The sequence below is a fragment of the Hippocampus comes genome, unplaced genomic scaffold (assembly GCF_001891065.2).
Source record: "Hippocampus comes isolate QL1 unplaced genomic scaffold, H_comes_QL1_v1.1 scaffold406, whole genome shotgun sequence".
Taxonomy (NCBI): domain Eukaryota; kingdom Metazoa; phylum Chordata; class Actinopteri; order Syngnathiformes; family Syngnathidae; genus Hippocampus; species Hippocampus comes.
The window spans coordinates 33,530-56,638 of NW_017805934.1; the positions used below are offsets into that span (position 1 = coordinate 33,530).

The 23,109-nt window shown below is 44.7% G+C and overlaps 1 protein-coding gene across 3 annotated transcripts in view; it reads right to left on the reverse strand.

Moving 5' to 3' along the window:
• Positions 1-23,109, reverse strand: part of dcc (DCC netrin 1 receptor) — a 119,879-nt gene that overhangs the window by 21,056 nt on the left and 75,714 nt on the right. For 2 of the 3 annotated variants that reach the window (XM_019890416.1, XM_019890418.1), the window contains 9 exons: positions 22,739-22,887; positions 22,298-22,436; positions 18,863-18,912; positions 10,852-10,993; positions 9,691-9,801; positions 8,459-8,653; positions 4,302-4,397; positions 2,332-2,570; positions 1,497-1,635 (listed from right to left, as the gene is read on the reverse strand). In XM_019890416.1, the coding sequence (XP_019745975.1) occupies positions 1,497-1,635; positions 2,332-2,570; positions 4,302-4,397; positions 8,459-8,653; positions 9,691-9,801; positions 10,852-10,993; positions 18,863-18,912; positions 22,298-22,436; positions 22,739-22,887 (1,260 nt within the window). The remainder of the gene's footprint in view (positions 1-1,496; positions 1,636-2,331; positions 2,571-4,301; positions 4,398-8,458; positions 8,654-9,690; positions 9,802-10,851; positions 10,994-18,862; positions 18,913-22,297; positions 22,437-22,738; positions 22,888-23,109) is intronic. The other variant, XM_019890417.1, reaches the window with a different exon arrangement.

Consider the following 23,109-nt stretch of genomic DNA (forward strand, 5'->3'; position numbering starts at 1 on the left):
CTGCGCCGGCAATGTTCACACAAAAAAAAAAAAAAAAAAAAAAAAGAAAAATGTTTCCTTTCGTCCTCTCCAGTGTTGAAAGTTCATCTCAAGTCCTGCCGAAGCAAATATGTGAACAAATCTTCCACAATTTGGGGGCAATGGACTGCAAAACTACGACACGCCTATTTCAGTAGACTGGTGCTCGTGTGTTTGGCATAAAAACGGCACAACCTCATTTTGGTGCCGGGGCAAGTCTAGTCTGGCGCATTTGGGCAGGCGATGCGTCTCCGTTTTCATGTCGGTGCAATTCTAGTTTGAAGTCTTTGGTTGATGCGCAAATGCCTCACTGTGACAGGGCTGCTGCACTCGCCGGTGCATCTCGCAATTTGGTGACTAAATGTTAGACGAGCTCTAAGGAGGTCCATCGTAAAAAAAAAAAAAAAAAAAAAAGTGCCAAAGATATCATGCGAGTGACTCGCTTGTGGCGACCTCAGTTTTGATGAGCCGAATGTCACTTTCTTTATTGTCCTGTATATGTGGCCAAGGTAGCCGTGAACAGCGCTGACAGATTAATAGGGGCCCCATTTTATGGCATCGTCAATGAAATGTGGGACCGAGGCCCTTTTAGAAAATGAGACGCTCACTTTGCAGTAAGGTATAAACAAAGTCATCACCGGCACAACTTTGGCAAGTATTCGCAGCAATGATTTTTTCTTTTTTCTTTTCATAATCATGGCAGAGGACCGACCATAGTCAATTTTATCGCACACTATTAGCAATGATGAACAGATGAAATGAGATGCAAAAAAATGCCGTATTTCCCATTTTGTTGCAAAGATGTGACCAGTGTGTGTGATTGTGTGTTTCGCAAGAGTACGTGCAGAGGTGGTGGACCGCTGCAGAGCGAGTGCGCTGCGTCCATCTGCTCCTTGTGAATGTCAATGTATTCCAGCACAGCCCAAGGGAGCTGGCAGGGTAATGCTGTTCACGCTTAATTGGGTGACAAATCCAACAAACATGATTGTAAACACCCTGAAAGGGATACCTTGACATTTTGATTGCAGTCAGTTCTGTCTTTCGTTGTTGTCGACAATCGTTGTGTTGTTGCTGCAGGGCGGGCGCGAAGTGTAACACCAAACTCGTGGTTTCTGCTAAGCATGATTAAAACTAATCACTTTTCGGGGGCCAGAGCTGGGGGCAAATTTTAAGAGCGCTTGCTGAAGCTGCTCCGTGCCGCAGTTTTCAGATAAAATCTTGGATAGGGAACCTTGGAGGTCCGATTCACTGAGCGTTCTTTCATTTCATTACAATATGGCTACATTCCAAATGACAAAAAATATACGGCTCAAATTAACTCAAAATAGTGAGAACTAAAAGGACCTCAATGATTCTCTGAACACCCACGATGGCCTCGCCCGTTTCAAATTTTAGCCTCGCCATGAAGTGGACGCATTGAGCTCTCAAGCACTGTGTGTTGGTGTTTGTGGGCGCGTGCACGCATGTGTGTCGCGTACCCGCTTCATAGGTGGTGGCGTGCGCCGTCATACTCCAGGTACTGGATTTCCAACCTTTGGTCACCATCACGGCAAACTCGTACATCGTGTTTGGTTTGAGGCCAGTGACGGTATGGCTGAGGGCGGTGGTGTCTGCAGACTGGACACGGGCAAGGCAACCAACATCCTTGAGCAATGGCATTCTTACAACACAGCAAAAGGAAGGCGACGGCACCTAAATTGCTCCCGTCCGTCTAATGGTTTTCATTGCTCCCAAAAATATTCGGACCGGTCAAAAAAATATTTAAAAAAAAATCCAGAAAATAACAAAGCCGTGAAAGATGAACCGCGTCATTGCGAAGGATTACTGTATTGCGATTGCACAAAACACAATTTACAGAAGGGGCACATAGCGTAGCGGCACCGATGCCGCCCGTTTCGTGGCGCTGCTTGCACATGTACTGGTGTGCAAGCAAGTGACGAGGATACAAACGCTTTGTTTGGCGGAGGGAGCCCACGAGGCGCTATCCGCATGACAAATGTTTGCCATGCATTGCTCATCAATTACAGAATGCGGGCAAACTATAAACAAAGCATATGGACAACGAAGCTGCCTTTGTGGCACGCGGGAGCCCGCAGCTAGCGTGAAGAACGCCAATTCGGCTCGACAACGATCAGTCCCTTGGCAGAAAAATGTGAAATATGGAGGAGAATGTTCCATAGATCACATGAGGAGTTTTCTGTTCTGCCAAGTCTAGTGCCATTACACGTCTGTTTTCATCACTCCAATGCAAGACTGTAAAACAATATATATATTACAAGGGAGAATTCCCGCATTTTAAGCGTCTGCGTTTACCTTGTACTTGCCGCTGGTGGAGTAGCTGGTCTTCCACTTGACGGAGTAGTAGCGGACCTCGGAGGACTTCTGGTTCTTGGTCATGGAATTGTCAGCCCAGGAAACACGAACCGAGTCCGAGGAAAGAGCCACGGCTTGGACCCCAACGGGGGGGATCATGGGTGTGCTGGTGTCTGGCATGGGAGTGGGGTATTTATCAAAGAGATGGAAAAGGTCATCCTCAGATGGGTCAAGGGGGTCTGATGCAGGGTCGAGTGGAGCACATTGACGACATATGCGGTGCAATTAATGTGGGACGATGAGAAGACGGGCAGATATTCATGTGTGGTGTTGGTCGAGCACGTACGGGAAGGAAATGCATGATTATTTGGGCGTGACATGCAGTAGGTAGGGATGTTAGTTCAAGGTGTCGGGGAATAAAAAGGGATGAAAGATGTGGATGAATGAGAGGGAGAGAGAGAGAAAACAATATTGGAGAGAGTAAGACATCAAGAAGCACGTTGGAGAGAATAATTGCCACCATCAGCAAGAACTGAAGACCTTCCCAAGACACCTTCAAAAGATAACGGACTAATCAGAAACTGGAGTGCTGGTTTATCCCCCCCCCACGCCCACACAAAAAAAAACAACACTGTGGTGGCAAACAACGGCGGCACCACATTATCGGAAAACTTCTGATTAGGCTTTTCTTTTCTTTGACAAACTTTGAAAGGGAGCCTTTTGAAAAGAAAGTTGAAAGCCGAACACTTTTTCACGAGGTGATTATATCTTAGTCATGAACGCCCAAAAGTTTTGAGTGCACGATATTGTTGACAAGCTACACTGGGAATTCTGGGTCAAGCCCCATCTGCGCCAATGACACCCATCTGTTTGGATGCGTGTCTTCGGAGCTCCTCTCAGCTGCGACGAGGCCTCGCATCGGCGGCGCTTGCTCATAACGAAAGGTCCGTGCAACAGCATGCTGGTATTTGGAAGTGAAAGCTTTCTGACGTTACGCTCTCGGACAGAATATTTTTTCATTCGAGGTGAAGACGAGGGAGGGTTCATTCTGCGGTCAGCGCCCCCGTCGCATACACAATGAATGAGGCCGAGGCCGGCACGCCGCGCGCCCCGCTAGCCGCTCTCGTGCGTCAACGACGATGGCACGAAGAATTTCCGTCAAGACAGAGCATGCGAATGAAGAGTATACAGGATGCCCGATTGGACTGGCAAAAGGACGAGACCACCCAAGTGATTCAGTGAATTTGAAACACAAAAATCCCCATGCCTGGTCACTTACTCGGTCCAAGGGAAAAAAACAAGCATAAGTAAAGGTCATCATAAATAATGAAATGTAATGTTAGGGACGATGGCGCTGGGGTGGGTGGCCTCTAATGATGTTTTATTTTTGGTCTCCACATCCTCCTACCATCAAGCCAAGTGTAACTCCCAGGTGGAGCTGCTGATGTGATTGGGAGAGCGATTTCAGTTTCAGGCAGCTTTATGAATAGAGAAGTACGAGATTGATAAAAATCGGCGAAGCATTTTATGTTTCACGCAGCCCTGCGCTTCTTCGTTCAGAGACAGGGAAAGAAGAAAATAAACTGCAGGTTCTGTGAAGTCGAAGAGAAGAACATGAAAAGCAGTAAGATTCCCGTGTCACCATAATAAGTGGTCACTTGTTGTCAATCAAAAGTTGTGATTGGACTTTACTATTGACATTGTACACTTGCACGATTCTTGGAATGTTAAAATGTGAGAGAGAAAAAAAAAATGCCTTTAATATGAAGAACGTGTATTTGACCTCCGTGGTTGCGCTGTGCATTTGTCATCATGTCACTGAAGTTGCTGTGATCTTGTAATTTCTTCTGCCACAAAAACGTCGGTTAGTTTCAGATTTATAGGTTAGAGTCAGATGGGGTTTTTTTTTTTTTAACAGCGAAAATTATTTGAATCACACGCCAGAGAAAGAATGATTCGAAATGTCCTACCTGTCAGAGAGCGAGTGACAGCACTCTCATACAGAGGAACTCCTTCTCCAGCGTTATTGAAGGCCTTCAGGGAAATCACATAGTGTGAGCTCGGCTCTGTCAGACAGAAACAGCCACAGAGAGCTCTTAGGTGACATCGGCTCATTATGCACTGTTGGACAACACGTATATTATGCTACGTGAACACCAAATCCATTGCGAGCATTTCTGCAGTCAACGCAGTTTGCGCGGATGCGCGCGGGCCGTGGCGGATGACGCGTTTGCAGTGGCGGGAAGCGTGCACGTGCACCAAAAATCCACTCATATCGTCTATTGGCCAAGGTTAAATAAATTGGGTTTTTTTTTTTAAGGGCTTCGCCACGCAGCAGCCAATCAGGCTTCAGACTCTGCTGTATATATTTTTTAATGCACTTAATGTACACGCTTAACCACATTTACTTTGAAATGTGACATTTTTGGATCGATACAGCAGCAGCGTTGGCTTCTCCCTTTGCTCAATCCACCTGAGAGATAGCAGCAGAAGCAAGTTGCAATGGGACGAAGCGATTGCCACGCGGTGCCTTCCTTTGGAGCCCCGCTCATGAAGCAATGATGCTGCATGTTCTCTGTTAAGCGTCCAACACTTGCATCAGTTCAACAAACACCCTCCCCGCTCCCCGACCGCTTCACCGCGTGCATGAATGATCACCATGAATTATAAATGCCATGTACATACTGTATGCAGACTCCATCCGCCCCGCGCATGCGATACGACTCTTTCATTACTGTTCCATTAGAGACCCGAGATGGGAATTTGCATCTGCGTAAAAGCAGTCGCACAATTTGTTAACGTCTTTTTGGCATGCAAATTGCTCGCTGCGTGCGGAGGAAGACATTATTTCCACCTCAAGCAGCTCTCTTATTAAATTCCTCTAAATTATTGATTAGAATTAAATACCTATTTCATCATCACAATTCATTTACAACTCACAGGGCCGCTACGTCAATATTGGCACTCCTTGGCACGAGCGGGTTGATTTATGGAACGCGGAAACATATTGTTGATGCAATATTTGCTGTTAATAAGTAGGCTGCTGTCGCTGATGTGTGCAATCATTGAATAAATCGATGCTTTCTTTATGCCACAATAGAAAACGAGAAAAGGATTTTGACTGCAAAGGTAAAAAAATGAAAAAAACAAAACAACAACATCCTGATAAACTAATTGTAATGAAATCATATCCACATGCATTCAACATCGCACCGTCTCTGAGAGTCTCCGTGTACTTTTCGATGGCGGCCCTGCATTACATTGCACACGCACACAGATAAATGGCAAGCGAAGATGTCACTTAGACCCCCAAAGAAGAAGTAAAAAAAAAAAAAATCCCAGGTAATCAAAGTGAAATGCTTCAACAGGTTAAGTCTTCTGGAACCTGTCAGGAAAATGCTGCCAAAAAACGGTGCAAGTATGAACAAACGACTACCACCTATGTATTTATTTATTTATTTTTAATTATGTATACCGTTTAGAAATCCTTTCACTAATGCACTCAACGTTGCATTTTATTGATCTCAGTCTTTTTCATCACGGCATCAGTGGTGGTTCTTGAGTCACGGAGGCTTTTAGCGAACCTTTAGCTAACAAAAGCGAGCAAGCCCGCAAGAGTAATAAACGTTATTTCTCTGCTGGGTCGCTGAGAGGTTGTGTATTCCTAAAAATGAAAAAAAGGACATTACGAAATAGAGTTGCTGTACCATAAAGACGACTCATAATGAGGCAGATTTCGCGACAGGGCGAGTTGATGGTGTTTAGGGAACTGAAGCAATTGGAGGGGGCCACAAAGAGGCTTTTTGTTTCGGGGCGCGTCACCCTCCTCCCTCTTCTTACCCAAGTTTTCAATGGAGTAGTATCTCTGCTTGCTGTCCACTCGAACCGTCTCGGCGTAGGGACTTCCTACGCCATAGCCAATGATGTAACCACGGACCAGAATGCTGGGACTAAGGGGAGGAGTCCATGACATGATGATGCTGTTGGGAAGAGGCCTGACATGCAGAGAGCTGGGCTGGTCCGGAACCTGACTCTCTGTTAAAAAATAAAAACACAAGAACATATTGTCATCAGAAAAGGGGAAATGTTTTTGGTTCCTGTGTGTTCATTCCATGTCTGCTTTTTTTTTCTTTCTTTTTTTTTTTCCTGCTCATATATTCTTGTTGGCCTCGCCCTGCTCATTCTGTGTCAGTCAATTAAGTCCTTCCTGAAGTTATTAATGACCAGCTCAATGTGTATCTCATTAGTGTCTTTAGCCTGATTATATTTAACTCCCCTTCACCTATTTGGTGAGGGTTTTTTTCTTTTGGGGGGGGCAGTTAGTCGATTGTCAGGTGTTTCGAGCATTGATTACGTATACCACAGAAGTGATGTTGAATAAATATGTGCTATTCTTTGCTGTCCTAAAATCCAGCCTCCAGCTGCTACTGCTAGCAGATGCTAACACAGTTAGCTGAGTATTAAGCCCCAATAAACCTTCTCACTTTGTGTTCAAAGTCTCCATCAGGTCATGCAACGTTAGCATTTTTTTTTTTCGAGGAAGAAGCTCCCTTTCTTCATTGAGTAATAATCCATCGAAACTAGATAAATGGTTCCGCCCAACTCCATGCTAACACAGCTAACCTGCTGGTGTTTTTTTTCCCCCCTCAGGATTTTGCAGCTTATAGTTTTGTTCTTTTGATTCTGCTCGACCACAAGTGAAATAAGAACAAAACGGATGCTTCAGCCTAAATAAACAAGAAGCGCAACAGCAGCATTCTACCCAAAAGCTATTTTGTTTACATGGGGAGTCTGATGCTTTTTCTTTTTTGAAGAAAGCTCTTCGTACATCATTTATAAAAGTCATCAATTATGTAGAATTGGATTATATTTCTTCTGTCCTTTTCATTCATCCCCCTCCACTCTAAAAGTGAAGCTTCCATCTATTCATGTGTCCTGCCCTTTAAACGCGTTAAATATTTATGAGTATAGTGCAGGTATTTACATGTTGTTTCACAGATCACTGAACTCACACAAACACAAAGACACACGCATCGAGAAATGCACGCGGACATATTGGCTATGTGATTTCTCACCGTCCAAATCATTCTCGGGTGTCTCCGCCGTATACCACTCACTGGCTGGACCTGTTCCATTGGTGGTCATGGCTGCGACCTGGAAACTGTACTGACTGCCCTTATCAAGACCTCCACAATAGAAAACGAGAAAAGGATTTTGACTGCAAAGGTAAAAAAAAAGAAACCAACAACATCCTGATAAACTAATTGTAATGAAATCATATCCACATGCATTCAACATCGCACCGTCTCTGAGAGTCTCCGTGTACTTTTCGATGGCGGCCCTGCATTACATTGCACACGCACACGGATAAATGGCAAGCGAAGATGTCACTTAGACTCCCAAAGAAGAAGTAAAAAAAAAAAAAATCCCAGGTAATCAAAGTGAAATGCTTCAACAGGTTAAGTCTTCTGGAAATATCCACATGCATTCAACATCGCACCGTCTCTGAGAGTCTCCGTGTACTTTTCGATGGCGGCCCTGCATTACATTGCACACGCACACAGATAAATGGCAAGCGAAGATGTCACTTAGACCCCCAAAGAAGAAGTAAAAAAAAAAAAAATCCCAGGTAATCAAAGTGAAATGCTTCAACAGGTTAAGTCTTCTGGAACCTGTCAGGAAAATGCTGCCAAAAAACGGTGCAAGTATGAACAAACGACTACCACCTATGTATTTATTTATTTATTTTTAATTATGTATACCGTTTAGAAATCCTTTCACTAATGCACTCAACGTTGCATTTTATTGATCTCAGTCTTTTTCATCACGGCATCAGTGGTGGTTCTTGAGTCACGGAGGCTTTTAGCGAACCTTTAGCTAACAAAAGCGAGCAAGCCCGCAAGAGTAATAAACGTTATTTCTCTGCTGGGTCGCTGAGAGGTTGTGTATTCCTAAAAATGAAAAAAAGGACATTACGAAATAGAGTTGCTGTACCATAAAGACAACTAATAATGAGGCAGATATCGCGACAGGGCGAGTTGATGGTGTTTAGGGAACTGAAGCAATCGGAGGGGGCCACAAAGAGGCTTTTTGTTTCGGGGCGCGTCACCCTCCTCCCTCTTCTTACCCAAGTTTTCAATGGAGTAGTATCTCTGCTTGCTGTCCACTCGAACCGTCTCGGCGTAGGGACTTCCTACGCCATAGCCAATGATGTAACCACGGACCAGAATGCTGGGACTAAGGGGAGGAGTCCATGACATGATGATGCTGTTGGGAAGAGGCCTGACATGCAGAGAGCTGGGCTGATCCGGAACCTGACTCTCTGTTAAAAAATAAAAACACAAGAACATATTGTCATCAGAAAGGGGAAATTTTTTTGTTTCCTGGGTGTTCATTCCATGTCTGCTTTTTTTTTTTTTTTTTTTCCCTGCTCACATATTCTTGTTGGCCTCGCCCTGCTCATTCTGTGTCAGTCAATTAAGTCCTTCCTGAAGTTATTAATGACCAGCTCAATGTGTATCTCATTAGTGTCTTTAGCCTGATTATATTTAACTCCCCTTCACCTATTTGGTGAGGGTTTTTTTCTTTTGGGGGGGGCAGTTAGTCGATTGTCAGGTGTTTCGAGCATTGATTACGTATACCACAGAAGTGACGTTGAATAAATATGTGCTATTCTTTGCTGTCTTAAAATCCAGCCTCCAGCTGCTGCTACTACTAGCAGATGCTAACACAGTTAGCTGAGTATTAAGCCCCAATAAACCTTCTCACTTTGTGTTCAAAGTCTCCATCAGGTCATGCAACGTTAGCATTTCTTTTTTTAGAGGAAGAAGCTCCCTTTCTTCATTGAGTAATAATCCATCGAAACTAGATAAATGGTTCCGCCCAACACCATGCTAACACAGCTAACCTGCTGGGGTTTTTTTTCCCCCCTCAGGATTTTGCAGCTTATAGTTTTGTTCTTTTGATTCTGCTCGACCACAAGTGAAATAAGAACAAAACGGATGCTTCAGCCTAAATAAACAAGAAGCGCAATAGCAGCATTCTACCCAAAAGCTATTTTGTTTACATGGGGTGTCTGATGCTTTTTCTTTTTTGAAGAAAGCTCTTCGTACATCATTTATAAAAGTCATCAATTATGTAGAATTGGATTATATTTCTTCTGTCCTTTTCATTCATCCCCCTCCACTCTAAAAGTGAAGCTTCCATCTATTCATGTGTCCTGCCCTTTAAACGCGTTAAATATTTATGAGTATAGTGCAGGTATTTACATGTTGTTTCACAGATCACTGAACTCACACAAACACAAAGACACACGCATCGAGAAATGCACGCGGACATATTGGCTCCGTGATTTCTCACCGTCCAAATCATTCTCGGGTGTCTCCGCCGTATACCACTCACTGGCTGGACCTGTTCCATTGGTGGTCATGGCTGCGACCTGGAAACTGTACTGACTGCCCTTATCAAGACCTGGAGGGAGATGAAAATAAAATTATACAAACCGCGTACATTGTATTCATTTTCTGTGCATTTAATTTGAACAACAGATAACGCAAGACCTTGTTTATTCACATGGGTTTTTTCTTCTTTTCCTGTCAGAGGTCCACCAGTATTGAAAAAAAGAAAAAGAAAAAAAAAAAAAGGGACTTAGAGCGGATCCCTGATGCAGTCCCACCTTAAACTCCTCTGTCACAACTACAGTACATCTCACCACTGTTCTGCTCCCCTCACACGTGTCCTGTACTATTCTAACATACTTCTCTGCCACTCCAGACTTCCTCATGCAGTTCCACAGTTCACTCAGGGAAACCCATCAGAGACTTTCTCGAGATCTACAAAGGCACGATGTGGCTCCCAACCTTGGTTGTACTCCCCATTTTCAGTGCGTGATTTGAAGACTTTGTCAGGAGTGGGAAACACCTTTCCTCTATGAAAAATAATCCAGTCAATCTCATTTGTATCTGTCATTCTCTCCTGTTATTGACTGAGACAAGAAGAACCTTTGTTGCATGTGAATGAATTGTGCATAGATTGAAGATGAATAAAATTTGTGTGAATAAAGATTTAATCAAACGTTCTTGGTGTGATTACTGGTGATGATCACAAGACAAAGCGCGCGTGCGCGCACTGAGGCCGCCAACCTGACACTGGGAAATGATCAAGATAAAGAAGACAATCTCAGTAGAAAATAATGAAAAGGAAGCTCCGTTTCATTTAAATCACGCACAGCTACATTGTAAAAATAGCTGGTGGCAGTCTGAAAAACACACACAGACACACACATTGTATACATCTGTATGTGTAAAATATGCAAATGATTTCAAAATGGCTGAGGCTGATCATGGTTTTGTAATAAGCAGTTCCTCAGGATTCATCATTGTTTTAGAATCCCACTCGAAAGCTTAAAATGCTCATAAGACCTGCCAAACATGAAATTATTGTTTTCGGAGAAAACTCTCGCTAATGTAAAGCCGGCGGGACTTTTATTTACAAACGCAGACCACATGGTTGGAGTCTCACCTGTGCAAAGATACCACAGGTTGTTGGGTTCAATGGCTTCCTGGTCCCCACGGCGACCGGTCTTCCTATATTTGATCTTGTAAGCGCTGATGATGCCGTTGTGAGCGCCGCGTGGAGGCGGCTGCCATGACACTTTTATGCTCTGAAAAATGGCAAGAAACAACCGTGACTGGAGAACAATGAAATGATCGCGGGCGGCCGTGTTCCCAACGAGTGGATAGCAGACACTCGTAAAGCAAAATCCATTTCAACTTTCCATTCACTGCCTTGATGCGGCAAACAGAGGGTACAGTATAAATGGCGATTAAATAAATCCAATTTAAGGCAGTAGTAATCATCCGAGTTTCACTTCCCATGATTTGTGTGTTTATCTCTCGAGTCTGTGGACATTTTCTCTTTGTTTAGTCGTAGGTTGAGCGAATGCTAATTGCTTCATTTGCATGTTAACAACACACCTCGACCTACCCGGACAAATACACACAAAGACACGTGCGCGCACGCACACACAACAGATGTTTGCAAAGGCCCAAGTGTGCAATGCTGTGAGACAGCTGCTATCAGCCATCGCACACTCATTGGCTTCTGCACACTAATGAATGAAGACTAATGGATTACAAAATGTATTAATCAAAAAGATGATTCACCCTTTACTCTGTGCTTGTTTACGCACGCTTCTCCTTTATTCCAGTTTCTTTATAAGGTCACATTTCCCATTTTATTACAGCTACGCGGCTTCTACTTGGTGGAAGTGTGCGTAAAGCCCCCAATCGTCAACACAAGTTGGAGGAAATGTGCAGTGAATCTCCAAACTTTATTCAGGATGGTCAATTTCGACTTCTGTATATTCAAGTGTCACGGTGCCATGCAGTTTTGTTTGGAATGAACAAGTTAAAACAATTCGTGACTCCGCCCAAGACAAACTGATCCTATCGCGGAGACCCCTATCCAATGTTCCGCTTCTCATCTGGACCATTACAAGTGAGCCCCGTAAGGTGTGCCGAGCAAGGTTCTGGACAGGTTCCAGGATGTTGATGGGTCTGCTCAAGACCTTGGCAGAACCTCACCGCCTCCCTCGGGCACCTTCACTGGGTTGGTTCTATTAAAGTTCGAGGTCATTCTGCTCTCGAATCGCCATCGACATTTTTCATCATCACTCTTGCAAACTTCCATTAAAATGACGAGAAGAAAATGTAGCCGCCATGTTGAATGTTAAAATCCAAGAGAATGCGCCATCTGCCGTCATACAAAACACACACACACACACACACACACACACACACACACACACACACACACACACACACACACACTAAGTTAAACAGTTTGCCGCTATTTGGGATAGGAGCAAAATGAAACGGGCAGCCATGTACAAAATGCAACAATCCTTCTGAAATCTGTTGCCAAGATGCACTGACACGCGTTTTCGTTCCAGTATGAATTGTGGTCCAGTTTTGATGCTGTGGACAGCATCTTGAATGCACATTTTTGCCGGTGTCATTTAAAAAAAACAATCCCACATGGAGTGATGGTGTCTGTTTTTCCCCATCAGTCCAACCAGCAGTTTAAAAATTCAGCCGCCGTGCTCGTGACAGGGGCCACCGAGGAATTCATTAACATTTAGCGCGCACCTGTTCCATGTGCTTGTCCTCACCCTGCTAATTGATTACAGCAGAACTGATGATTATGGAGGGGAGGAGGGAGCAGTTGAGACGAGAGGATGTTGTTTGCCAAATACCTCCATATTGGGTCTTTTCCTCGGCTACCCCCCCCCCCACCCCCGTTTCTCAGGCCTGCCATCACTGGTGTGCTTCATTAACTAATTAGTCACTTTGACAGCACACAGTTGGTTGGGTGGTCTCCATGGAAACAATACAGAAGTTAAATACACGTTGGAACAAATCCGACAGAGGGACACGGTGGCAAACCATCCATGAAGGAGAATGGAGAGCCTCTTTATTTAGAGACCAGCGAGAAGGGGTTCACAGAAAACAGGAACATACCACAATGCGCCGTCTTTGGCTAAACCTGCATTATCTGATTGGGTTCGGCAAACAGAAACGCAATATTATTTAAAAAAAAATGAAGTATATACCCATCAGGGGTCCAGGCGAGGACGCCCCTTTCACAATCTCTTTCTGCAGTCTCTTTTCAACTTTAAGCAACAGCCAGATGACAAAACGCTAGCATTAAAGGAACCCCAGCTAAGTCCCTTTGCAAAGTTAGTCTTGATGCAGATGTTTTATTACCCTACATGCAAAATCCCTCCAATACACAACAGGAACCTTTGAAAAACTATTTCCAACACCTCTGCAGTCTCAAGCTGTACACTGAGATGAAAAAAAAAATCCACTATTCTGTCATTGACAAACAAAGCCCGGCATTCCCGAAGCACAGGCTTTGTCTCCTGATTCGCATATAAATGATCCAGGCCTTTAATATCTCCCCATGGCTATCTGACCTATTTAGTCTCAATTATACACTACTCATTAAAGATAAAGATGACTTTAAATGAAGAGCATTTACTGCCCCCCCAGCCCTTTTAGTTGCTCGCAACTCCCAATAGCAAGTGTCAACATGAAAACCCCACCATATGTTAACGACTTTGTTTTGTTGCTTCTCGCCTCTCCCGCTGATAAACGAGACAGAGGACTCGATTAAATAACGACACATTTTAATGGGAAAACAAAAAGCCCAAAATCGACCGACCTCCCTCGCTCAGCCAAACTTGATTTACAGAGCGCCTCCCATGCATAAAAGCGCCTGTCCACAAGGACGCAAAAGTAGACAGGCACGCTTACTCATGGTCGCGAAGTACAAGTTGGATTTTTTTTTTTTTGTTGGATTTTTTTTTTTTTTTTGTTGCTCTTTTTGCACTTGTCGTTAGATGCCAAACTGCGTTGGGTCGTGTCAGTATGTGTACTCTTTGCGATGACAGTCATGTTGAACACAAGCAAACCTGCTCCAGAAAAAAAAAAAAAAATGGGCGCTAGATTTGAAGGAAACATCTCGATTCTAAAAACAACCAAACTTTAAACAGGAGGTGGAATTAATTCGCCTTGGGTTTGCACTCTCTTTCAGTATGCAGACTGGCACTGAGAATGGTATACAAAACACATCCACCCAACTGCGTGCTTTACAGCACACTTTCACACACACAAGCACACACACCGTCAGGTGAATAAACACTCAGAATTCAATCTGTGATTGTTTGTTCACGGCCGCCGGGCGAAAGCTGCAATCGCACCAAGTGCGCGTGTGTGTGTGTCTGTGTGGGCGTGCGCGCGTTTGCGAGTGCGCGCCTCCGGACAGCAAATGGATGGTGATCACATGCTTGGTGGACATTTTGCAGCGCCATTCTGCATTCATGAGGTTAGCCGTAAAGATGCATGTTTTATGAGTTGTGCCTTTTTCAAAGATCTACTTTGTACGTTACAGTATCTGCCCGTGTGCGTGGTGAGGATGATGCAACAAGGACATTATTTTCATAAAACCAAGGCAGCGTCTTGACGCAGAGGAGAACGTGCGCGCACTTGAATAACAAATGCATATGCTTATGTTGTCCACCATTTCCATGTGTCAATATTAACATTACGTCCAACTTATTCGATGGTTTTACTGACCCGATTATAACTTGAAATGTCACCGCGCTGTAGGCCGAGACTCGGAGCGGGAGGGAGATTTTTCAAACACGGGGGTCGTGTTTTCTTTTTCAGGTGGATGGACGAGGAGCCCAATTTTTAAAATGCGAATGATTCCGAGAGAATCGGAAGGTTCGTCTCCGTTTCCGAGACTCAATGGCGAAACCCGACATACCGCCAGTCATGCTTGAGGCATTTTCACACCGCAATGGATTTTCTTGGCGTTCGCCGCGGTGCAGCACGCAACCCCTCCGTGAAAGCTTGCTCCTATTTGGAATTACTGACCAAAGCCTACCGGGAAGCAACAAGGCGGCTTTTGCAAAAAGTAGACCGCGCCTCGGCAACATGCGTTTGTCATTGAAAGCCTTGCATCCCATAATCAGCGCATCCCACACTAATGGTACCACGGAAGAATCTTGAAGAGTTCAAGCTCTTCGTGAGCTTCAATTCCACAAAGAGGTGTATTTCACCACATCTCAGTATGTCATTTCCCTTTGGTCCCGCACCTCGGGGACACCGCATTTATTATGACTTCTTCCATTTTCCCAAAGCCCTTTTTCAGTCCAAGGCCGACAAAACAGTCTTCAAAATCACATTTTTCCATTCAAGGCCAAGTCGCGGCACTCTGCGGCGAGGCATTCTGTCCTCGCGCTCGTATCACAGCTCCATTAAATATTCGTCTTTTATTCACCTACAATCCCGTACATGTTGATGAAGTGTGGGAGGAATCCACGGTAGCCATAAGGCGACATGAGCGCAGGGGAAACACAAAAGTGGGGCAGTCGCGTTAACCACCGCGCTGCCCTGCGTGTTCGACATTCAACTGCTCCACCGAGCATGACAACCGGTTAATCATTCTTCGGCAATGCATAACAGCCTATTAATAATTGCTCGTGCAGTGCCATCTATTACAACGTACCTCGAGGGACATAACGAATCCGTACGTTATCACGGTCGTTCGTTGTAACCGTTGCCAATAAAATGGCCGCCAACGACGGAGTAGAATACAGGAGGAACGGTTAGAGACGTAAAAGCATGTAATACGTGTATATGGAGAAAACATTTATTCATATTGCCATCCTCCAGTTTTTCCGTTTTTTTTTTTTAAATCCTGTTCATCAAAAAAGAACGATAGCTCAAGATTTGTGGACTGTTGTTTGGGAGAGGCCCATCGTGAAAAGGGAACGTAAAAGTCATTTCAGTGGAATGATTTACCGTTCCATTAGTTACGACTTGAATTGGTCCGAGTCTCTCCGAGAGTCAACGGGGAACCGATTATTAATATTTTGCTTTGGTCATAAAAGTTGAGCTGAAGCGATCCATTCACGGCGTCGTGGATGTTTTCACAATCCCATCCTGATCCCGACAATCAAAAAGTCCAGCGAAATAAAAATGTCTGAACTCCCAACAGAATTCAAAAGGAAAGGCCCATGGAGGGTCGTGTTCACCCAAGCATGCAACAACTGCAGCCGCTCCGACAGTAACGCTCCACCAAGCAGAGAGGGAATTTCTGGAAATGCCAGATTTGAAATTGATTTCCGAAAAGCTGCTTTGATTGGGCCACCTCCTAAACAGCAGGGGGGATTCAAAGTTTGCTAACAACTGACTGAGACGGACGGATAAGTTCCAAGAGTCCGACCATCTTTGCTGCATTTTTCTCTTATTGGGGCTTGAATCCCATCAAATATTCCCTGTTTAGTTGAGACACGGAATATGGGCGGCGAAACATTAATACGGGATGCATCCGATTTTAATTCATGTCAGCCGTGTCCTGATTAGACACGGTGAGCATTTCTGTGCGGAGTTTACATGTGTTGGTTCTCAATAGTCCCCCCTCGCTGTAGCTCAGGTTCCTTCAAGCAACACAAACTGCATTTGTATTTTACAGTACATGGTGATGTTTGTTTTGTTTTGTTTTGCTATTTCATTCTCAAAAATTGAGACCAAAAGACGTGATCTGTTTTCGGCCCGCACTCTTGAGAAAGTGCTCCATTAGTGCCTTTTGTGTACTTGTTTAGTTATGTGGCTTCCATTGGTGAGTCACGCACCGTTTCACTGGTGTAAGAGATTTTTGGTACTTCCAGAAAATGATTGTCATTTTTTTTGAAAATGTAAGCTCAGCCTCTCACATTAGGTTGAGGTAAGATCGGTCCCAGCCTCCGTATTGCATAAACCTTTGCTGGGTTGCTGGTTGTTATTTTTAGGAATGAACGCTGTGCACTTTATACACTTGAGTCCATAATACAGTCCCCTTCGAATGTAGTGGAACAGCGAGGTCAATTTCTTGGTTTTCGCTGTATACTGAAGACGTTAGGCTTTTCAAGCAAAAGATGAATATCACTCAAATATCTAGCTTTAATTTAACGCTATTGACCAGTGGTGGGCCCAACAGTCGTCATAAGTCCATCATTCTTTCAGGCCGGCCCGGTCTGTCACTCTGTTATTTGAAGCTTGCCTCCGTCATTGCTAAATGGCAGTTCATCACCACCAGTAATTTATTTGTTTAGCACGTGCATGCGCACGCCAATACCCCGTGGCATTAGGGCAGTAAATGCTGTATCGAAATCCTGCACTGCAGACACACTAATAAATCCATAAAAATGACCAAAACAATGTTAACTTCATTAAATGCGTTTTGACTCCACATTGGCAGTTTCGCGATTCTGTACCAATGTTCCAACGTGTGGAGCAAAACATGAGTTGTCAAAGGTCGTTTTGGGTTAGTGACGGTGACTGCGTTTAGTCTGTCAGTGGTTCAAAGTTTTGGCCATTCGTCGGTCCACCAGCCAAACGGGAGCGCGTTCACCCCCAGATGTTTACTCGCAGGCAAAATGCATAGGAAATCGAATATGCTCATCTCCATCTATTTTTCCAGAGCTCAAGTGCCACTTGAGGATTCGGCTGAACCTACTGTGCATCTACTACGACCTGCTGGAAAAGGGGCTCTGCACTCGGAAGCACTTCAGCATTTCATTACTTTGGATGTGTCTGACATTGTTCTGTCAACACGATGGCAACATCTGCTAAGCCTCCAGACAAACACAGACACAATTTGGTGCACGTCGTGTGCATGTACGTTATTAAGGTGGGGACAGGTGTGCAAATCCCCTTTTCATTTCGGTTCCCATTTCAAAAGCTGATCACAGCCACGTCGGCCACATGCATGAGCAGAGATGCTTGCGACTCAAATACAGCCAGGCCAGCTGGGACACTCTTGACTGAAAGAAGAGGTGGCCCCTGACCATTCTAGGAAAGCACCGGCGCTCTGAATATGATTTATGGAAACACAATCAGGAAAAAAAAAAAAAGTTCTTACATTTCATCTGAAAATGAATATATAAAGAAATCAATCAAAACAAATGAGAAGACATGTTACGCAGCAATAGTGGACAAGAAGCTACGGTTTGAATTAGCATGACTTAAGCCAAACAATAGTCTCGTTTTCGGTTGTCTGTACTCAGCCTTTGGGAAAGAAAAAGCCCGCTCCCTGTTTCTCGACATCAAACTGGAGCTCTGACATCATGCATCCATCAGCCCTTTGAGCAGGGAAATATCAATCACATGCAGGAAAGTAAGCAGACGGAAACTAAATGAGGTCAGCTCTCCACAGACCGTCTGAACCTCCTCTTCATGGACATGAATTATGAGCCGTCCACATTATATTTGGAATCATTTTTCGTACTCGCCGATGCTGCCGTGCACGGATTAAATATAACATTGTCAGAAAAAACAAAGAGAGTCAAAAAGGCATAAATGCTCAAGAATTACAGTCAGGCTCTTGAGGGTAGTGCTCCTCCAGAAGAAAATTTGAAAGATTTCATATTCGAAAGCCTCCGTTTGCTGCATTTTGAGAACGTGTTGAATAAATGAAGCTGGTTCACACAAGAGGGAAACACTTGACTGATGGCAATGTCACCCGCGTACACGTCAGAATGGAAATAATCAATCACAGATGGCGAGATCAGAGTAATCGTTTGTGTTGTTTACATCAAACTCCATTAAAAGTTCATGTCGGCTCAAAGTCTCTGTCAACACGCATACCAAATTGCGTCTGACATATGGGGAGAAGTATGATTGTGGCGAGTGTATGAAAGCACAAATGATCATGTTTAGCACACAAAATTATTTGTTCACAAAATGTTTCCATGATTGTTCTGAATTCCCACGCCAGAGGTACAAAAACCTCGATTTTATGGCTTCCGCATGTGTCCATGTGGAACTTGAAGAAACAATGGGAAAGAACACATACTAGCAACATATTAAAAAAAAAAAAAAAAAATGCATGTGGAACTTGAAAAAACAATGGGAAAGAACACATACTAGCAACATATTTAAAAATAAAACACTTTTTGAAATTGAAATGTTCATCTTACCCTGGAAAGCACGACCTCTAAGGTGATGTTCTGGGGAGGAGCACCGGGAACTGCATAGAAAAGAAAAAAAAAAAAAAAATACATGTGGTGAAAGGTTTCGTGAAAACACGTGACAACAAGCGTTACCTCCTCATTAAAAATAAGCCAGTACCGGAGTCCAAAAAGTTCTGACCACATCTATGAAGGCGCATTCTTCACGGTGGCGATCCGTACCCGTTCGAGGCAGGCTTAGTCGTGCTCTCGGACGCGCGACGCAAAGTCGAGCAGTTCGCTGGAAGCCGCAAACTCTGGAAGCCTCGGAGGAGTGACGTTTTACAACTGCGCACTCGCGCGGTGCAAGCTGACATCCATTTCACGATGACTGAGATCTTTTACGAAATGTCAAATCGTACTCGGCGACTGTTTTATTCGTTTATTTATTTATTTCACTCGGAGCCACGTTAAAAGCCTCAACGCTGACAGTCGAAAACTCTCAAGTGACGTCACGCGTTTGTATCACCCCGGGGCAAATTCAACACGGAACAAATAGAATCTCTTCAAAAATGCAAAAGGGTGGCAATGCGAGGAGCTCTCACGTTCATTGCGATTCCAAAGACATATCATGACAAGTCCCTCGTAGCAGCCAGCTGCAGCAGCGCGTCGCTGAAAAACGCCTTTCTCAGGTATTCTCCTTGTGAGCGCGTACGTCTCTCGTGTCGGGGCCTTGTGTAAGAATCCGGCGCGGCGACGCGCTCCGAGGTTATGCTGCTGCTGCGACCTCCCGCATACGAGTCGGGTTAAAGGGTTGAACTGAGTCAAGCAGGTAGCACAGTAAGATGAAATCTCATTGCGGGACACCTTTCAGCGGAATAGCGGCCAGCTACTTAGACTAATGGGTCCATCATCCCCGTTGCAATGTTGCCGGCCTCTAATGTCAGAGGCTGCGAGTCGGAGTCCAATTATGAGTCCACTGCGGTGAGGCGCTGCGCGGCAACACCGCTGCTGTGACTAGAATGGCAATGAGTGGGTGTGGAGCGATGCTGAGCCAAGTTTATTTCCTGGACACCACTGACACAACCGAGATGAGAATGAGTAATTGATTTTGGTCATTTATATAGAAATTCGGTAGGAGGTCCTCGAAAATGAGATCACGTACATGAAAGGGTTTCTCCGACTAAGAACTTACTTATATGCGGTGTTTGGATGTTTTCCCCGCACTTGCATGAGTCTTCTCTGGATACAAGGGGCGTCCGCTACATGTTACTGAGCTAGCAGGCAATTTGGGATCTTCGTAAAAGATGGCAATCTTAGTTTGTCACGCGCGACGGGCCCTTCGCTGCCACGACTTGGGAGGTAAATTAGGTCTGAAGACACTCTCGGCTGGCTCGGAAGCGCTTTGTGATCCCAAAGTCTGGGTCTCTCCGCTGCCCCCGCGACCTCTTCATAAGCAGACGAAGATGGATGAACGCTTTGAATGAACACTGTCTTACCAACCTAGCTGATTAACTGTCCACAGCTTTATCTATTGATTCAGCTGCTCATGGCATGCGTGCGCGTGTACAAGTGTGTGCTTGAGTGTGAGGGAGAGTAATTAGGCCACAAGTCATGGTTATCGCAGAGCCACAGATGGGGAGATGCACAATACAAGCGCTCAGTATCTGCGCTCACTTAGTCTCAGATCATTGTGTCGTGCCGCTGCAGCTGGACAGATGACTCCATTATCTTTCGTCGTCCACGCATGCAAGGTTATTTACGACAACGTTACCTTATGGGTACCACTTAGGTCTACAAATTTATGTCCGGGTAAATATTCTCCTAGTAGCAAATTACAAAAGGCTGAAGCACGATATCATTTTACTTGAATTTACGGCAAAACGTGAGCGCCTTACACGACACAATATTATTCCAGTTAATTGCGAAGCAAGGACAAAAACAATATCATTAAAATTGATATAACATATTTTAGGGAAAGCGGCCCGGCGGGCGAGTGGGTAGCGCGTCGACCTCACAGTGCAGAGGTCGTGGAGTTTGCATGTTCTCCCCGGGCCCGCGTGTAACATATTTTACGGAAAGCGGCCCGGTGGGCGAGTGGTTAGCGCTTCGACCTCACAGTGCAGAGGTCGTGGGTTTGATCCCGGCTTTGATCCCACATTCCAAAAACATGCGTGGCAGGCTGATGGAACACTCTAAATCGTCCCGAGGTGACAATACAAGCGCTCAGTATCTGCGCTCACTTAGTCTCAGATCATTGTGTCGTGCCGCTGCAGCTGGACAGATGACTCCATTATCTTTCGCCGTCTACGCATGCAAGGTTATTGACGACAACGTTACCTTATGGGCACCACTTAGGTCTACAAATTTATGTCCGGGTAAATATTCTCCTCAGAGCAATTACAAAAGACTGAAGCACGATATCATTTTACTTGAATTTACGGCAAAACGTGAGCGCTTTACACAACACAATATTATTCCAGTTAATTGCGAAGCAAGGACAAAAACAATATCATTAAAATTGATGTAACATATTTTACGGAAAGCGGCCCGGTGGGCGAGTGGTTAGCGCTTCGACCTCACAGTGCAGAGGTCGTGGGTTTGATCCCGGCTTTGATCCCACATTCCAAAAACATGCGTGGCAGGCTGATGGAACACTCTAAATCGTCCCGAGGTGTGGGTGTGAGCGCGGATGGTTGTTCGTCTGTGTGTGCCCCGCGATTGGACGGCAACCGGTTCAGGGTGTCCCCCGCCTACTGCCCGAAGACGGCTGGGATAGGCTCCGGCACCCCCCTGCGACCCTCACGAGGATAAGCGGATCGGAAAATGGATGGATGGATATTTTACGGACAATTGGGCGTATTATTAGAACCAATTACAATGAACGGGCTATTGAAAAAATAAATACTACAAATCTGGCATAAAGCGCGCTAGATTAAATGGCAGATTATTTTTGTGAAGCATTGTAAAACAGTTTATTCTAACGGTACAGTATGTTTATTTGATAGGTTTAGCGCTATTTAAATAGTCAAAAGACGCCGGACTTAAAATCCCAGTTGTCAAAAATAATGCAAGGACATATTATTTGCATATAAAGAGGAGAACAGAAGTGTGCACGTGTGCGTTTGTGTGTGAACTTGATGAGAGTGTCACACTGAGAGGCGATTAATTAAAAATCCCGGGTCCCCGGTGAAACGACTGACAGCAGAAGAGCGCAAGATTCAAGTTGGCGCACATGCACGCGCGAATGCACACGCACTCGGCAAATAACCCATCAAGCGTGAGGCTTCATATGAAGATGCCTCGAACCGATAGCGAAAGCTGAACCCGGGCTGAGAGCTTTCAATGGCAGAAATTCGAAAACTTGAAATTCAACATGGATTGCTTAGTTCAAAGATTTTAATGAAAAATGCAGTCAATCAACAAGAATAGATTAAAAAAAAAAAAAAGAGGTAAAAGACTCACCATCAGATTGGGTGGTGATGATGATATTCTCTGAGGGAGTGCCAGGTCCAAAGCGGTTGATAGCCAAAACGGAAACTGTGTACTGTGTGAATTTATTGAGTCCCTCCATCTTGTAGTTCAGCCCGTTGACATCGATGCTCTGAACACAACGCATACGAGGAATTAGACTTGGTGGATTTAGCATAAAAGGGCCCGTTTTTGAAAGATGAAAAAAAATATGTCTCTTGGGCTGGCAATGACAATAAATGAGTTGACGAGCGACAGAATTGATAACTTCCTGCAGTGATTCGAACAACCAGCGTCAGACGGGAGAGGGGCGTGATTGAATGGACGGCCGTGCTGTTGACGGATACGAGTCGGAAAAAACGAAAGAGGAATTTTGTGGATGCAAAAAGCATGTGATTTCAGAAGGGAGGAGCGTGCATTGGGGAAGGCGCTGACCTGGTCCTTGCTTGAGAGGCTCTCTGTCCAGAGAATTCTGTAGCCCAAGATTGGTCCATTTGGAGCACTGGGGGGGTCCCAATTTACCTGGATGGAGGTTGGTGACAGAGCTTCGGCCCGTAGCGAGTCTATCCTACTGGGTACCTGGACTGTAGAAGCAAAACAAACCGAAAGAGGGACACAGCTTTGATTGATATGCAGCACATGTTACGTTTGCGTGGGTGCGCCACATTCAGACAAGGTTGTTGCAAAACATAAAAACGCTTCAAGAAGAATTTTTAATCCATTCAAATGCAGTGGAATCTCGACTGAAGGCATGTTTGAAGTTACGGCCCCATTTTTTTTTCCCCATACACAATTACCAAAGAGCC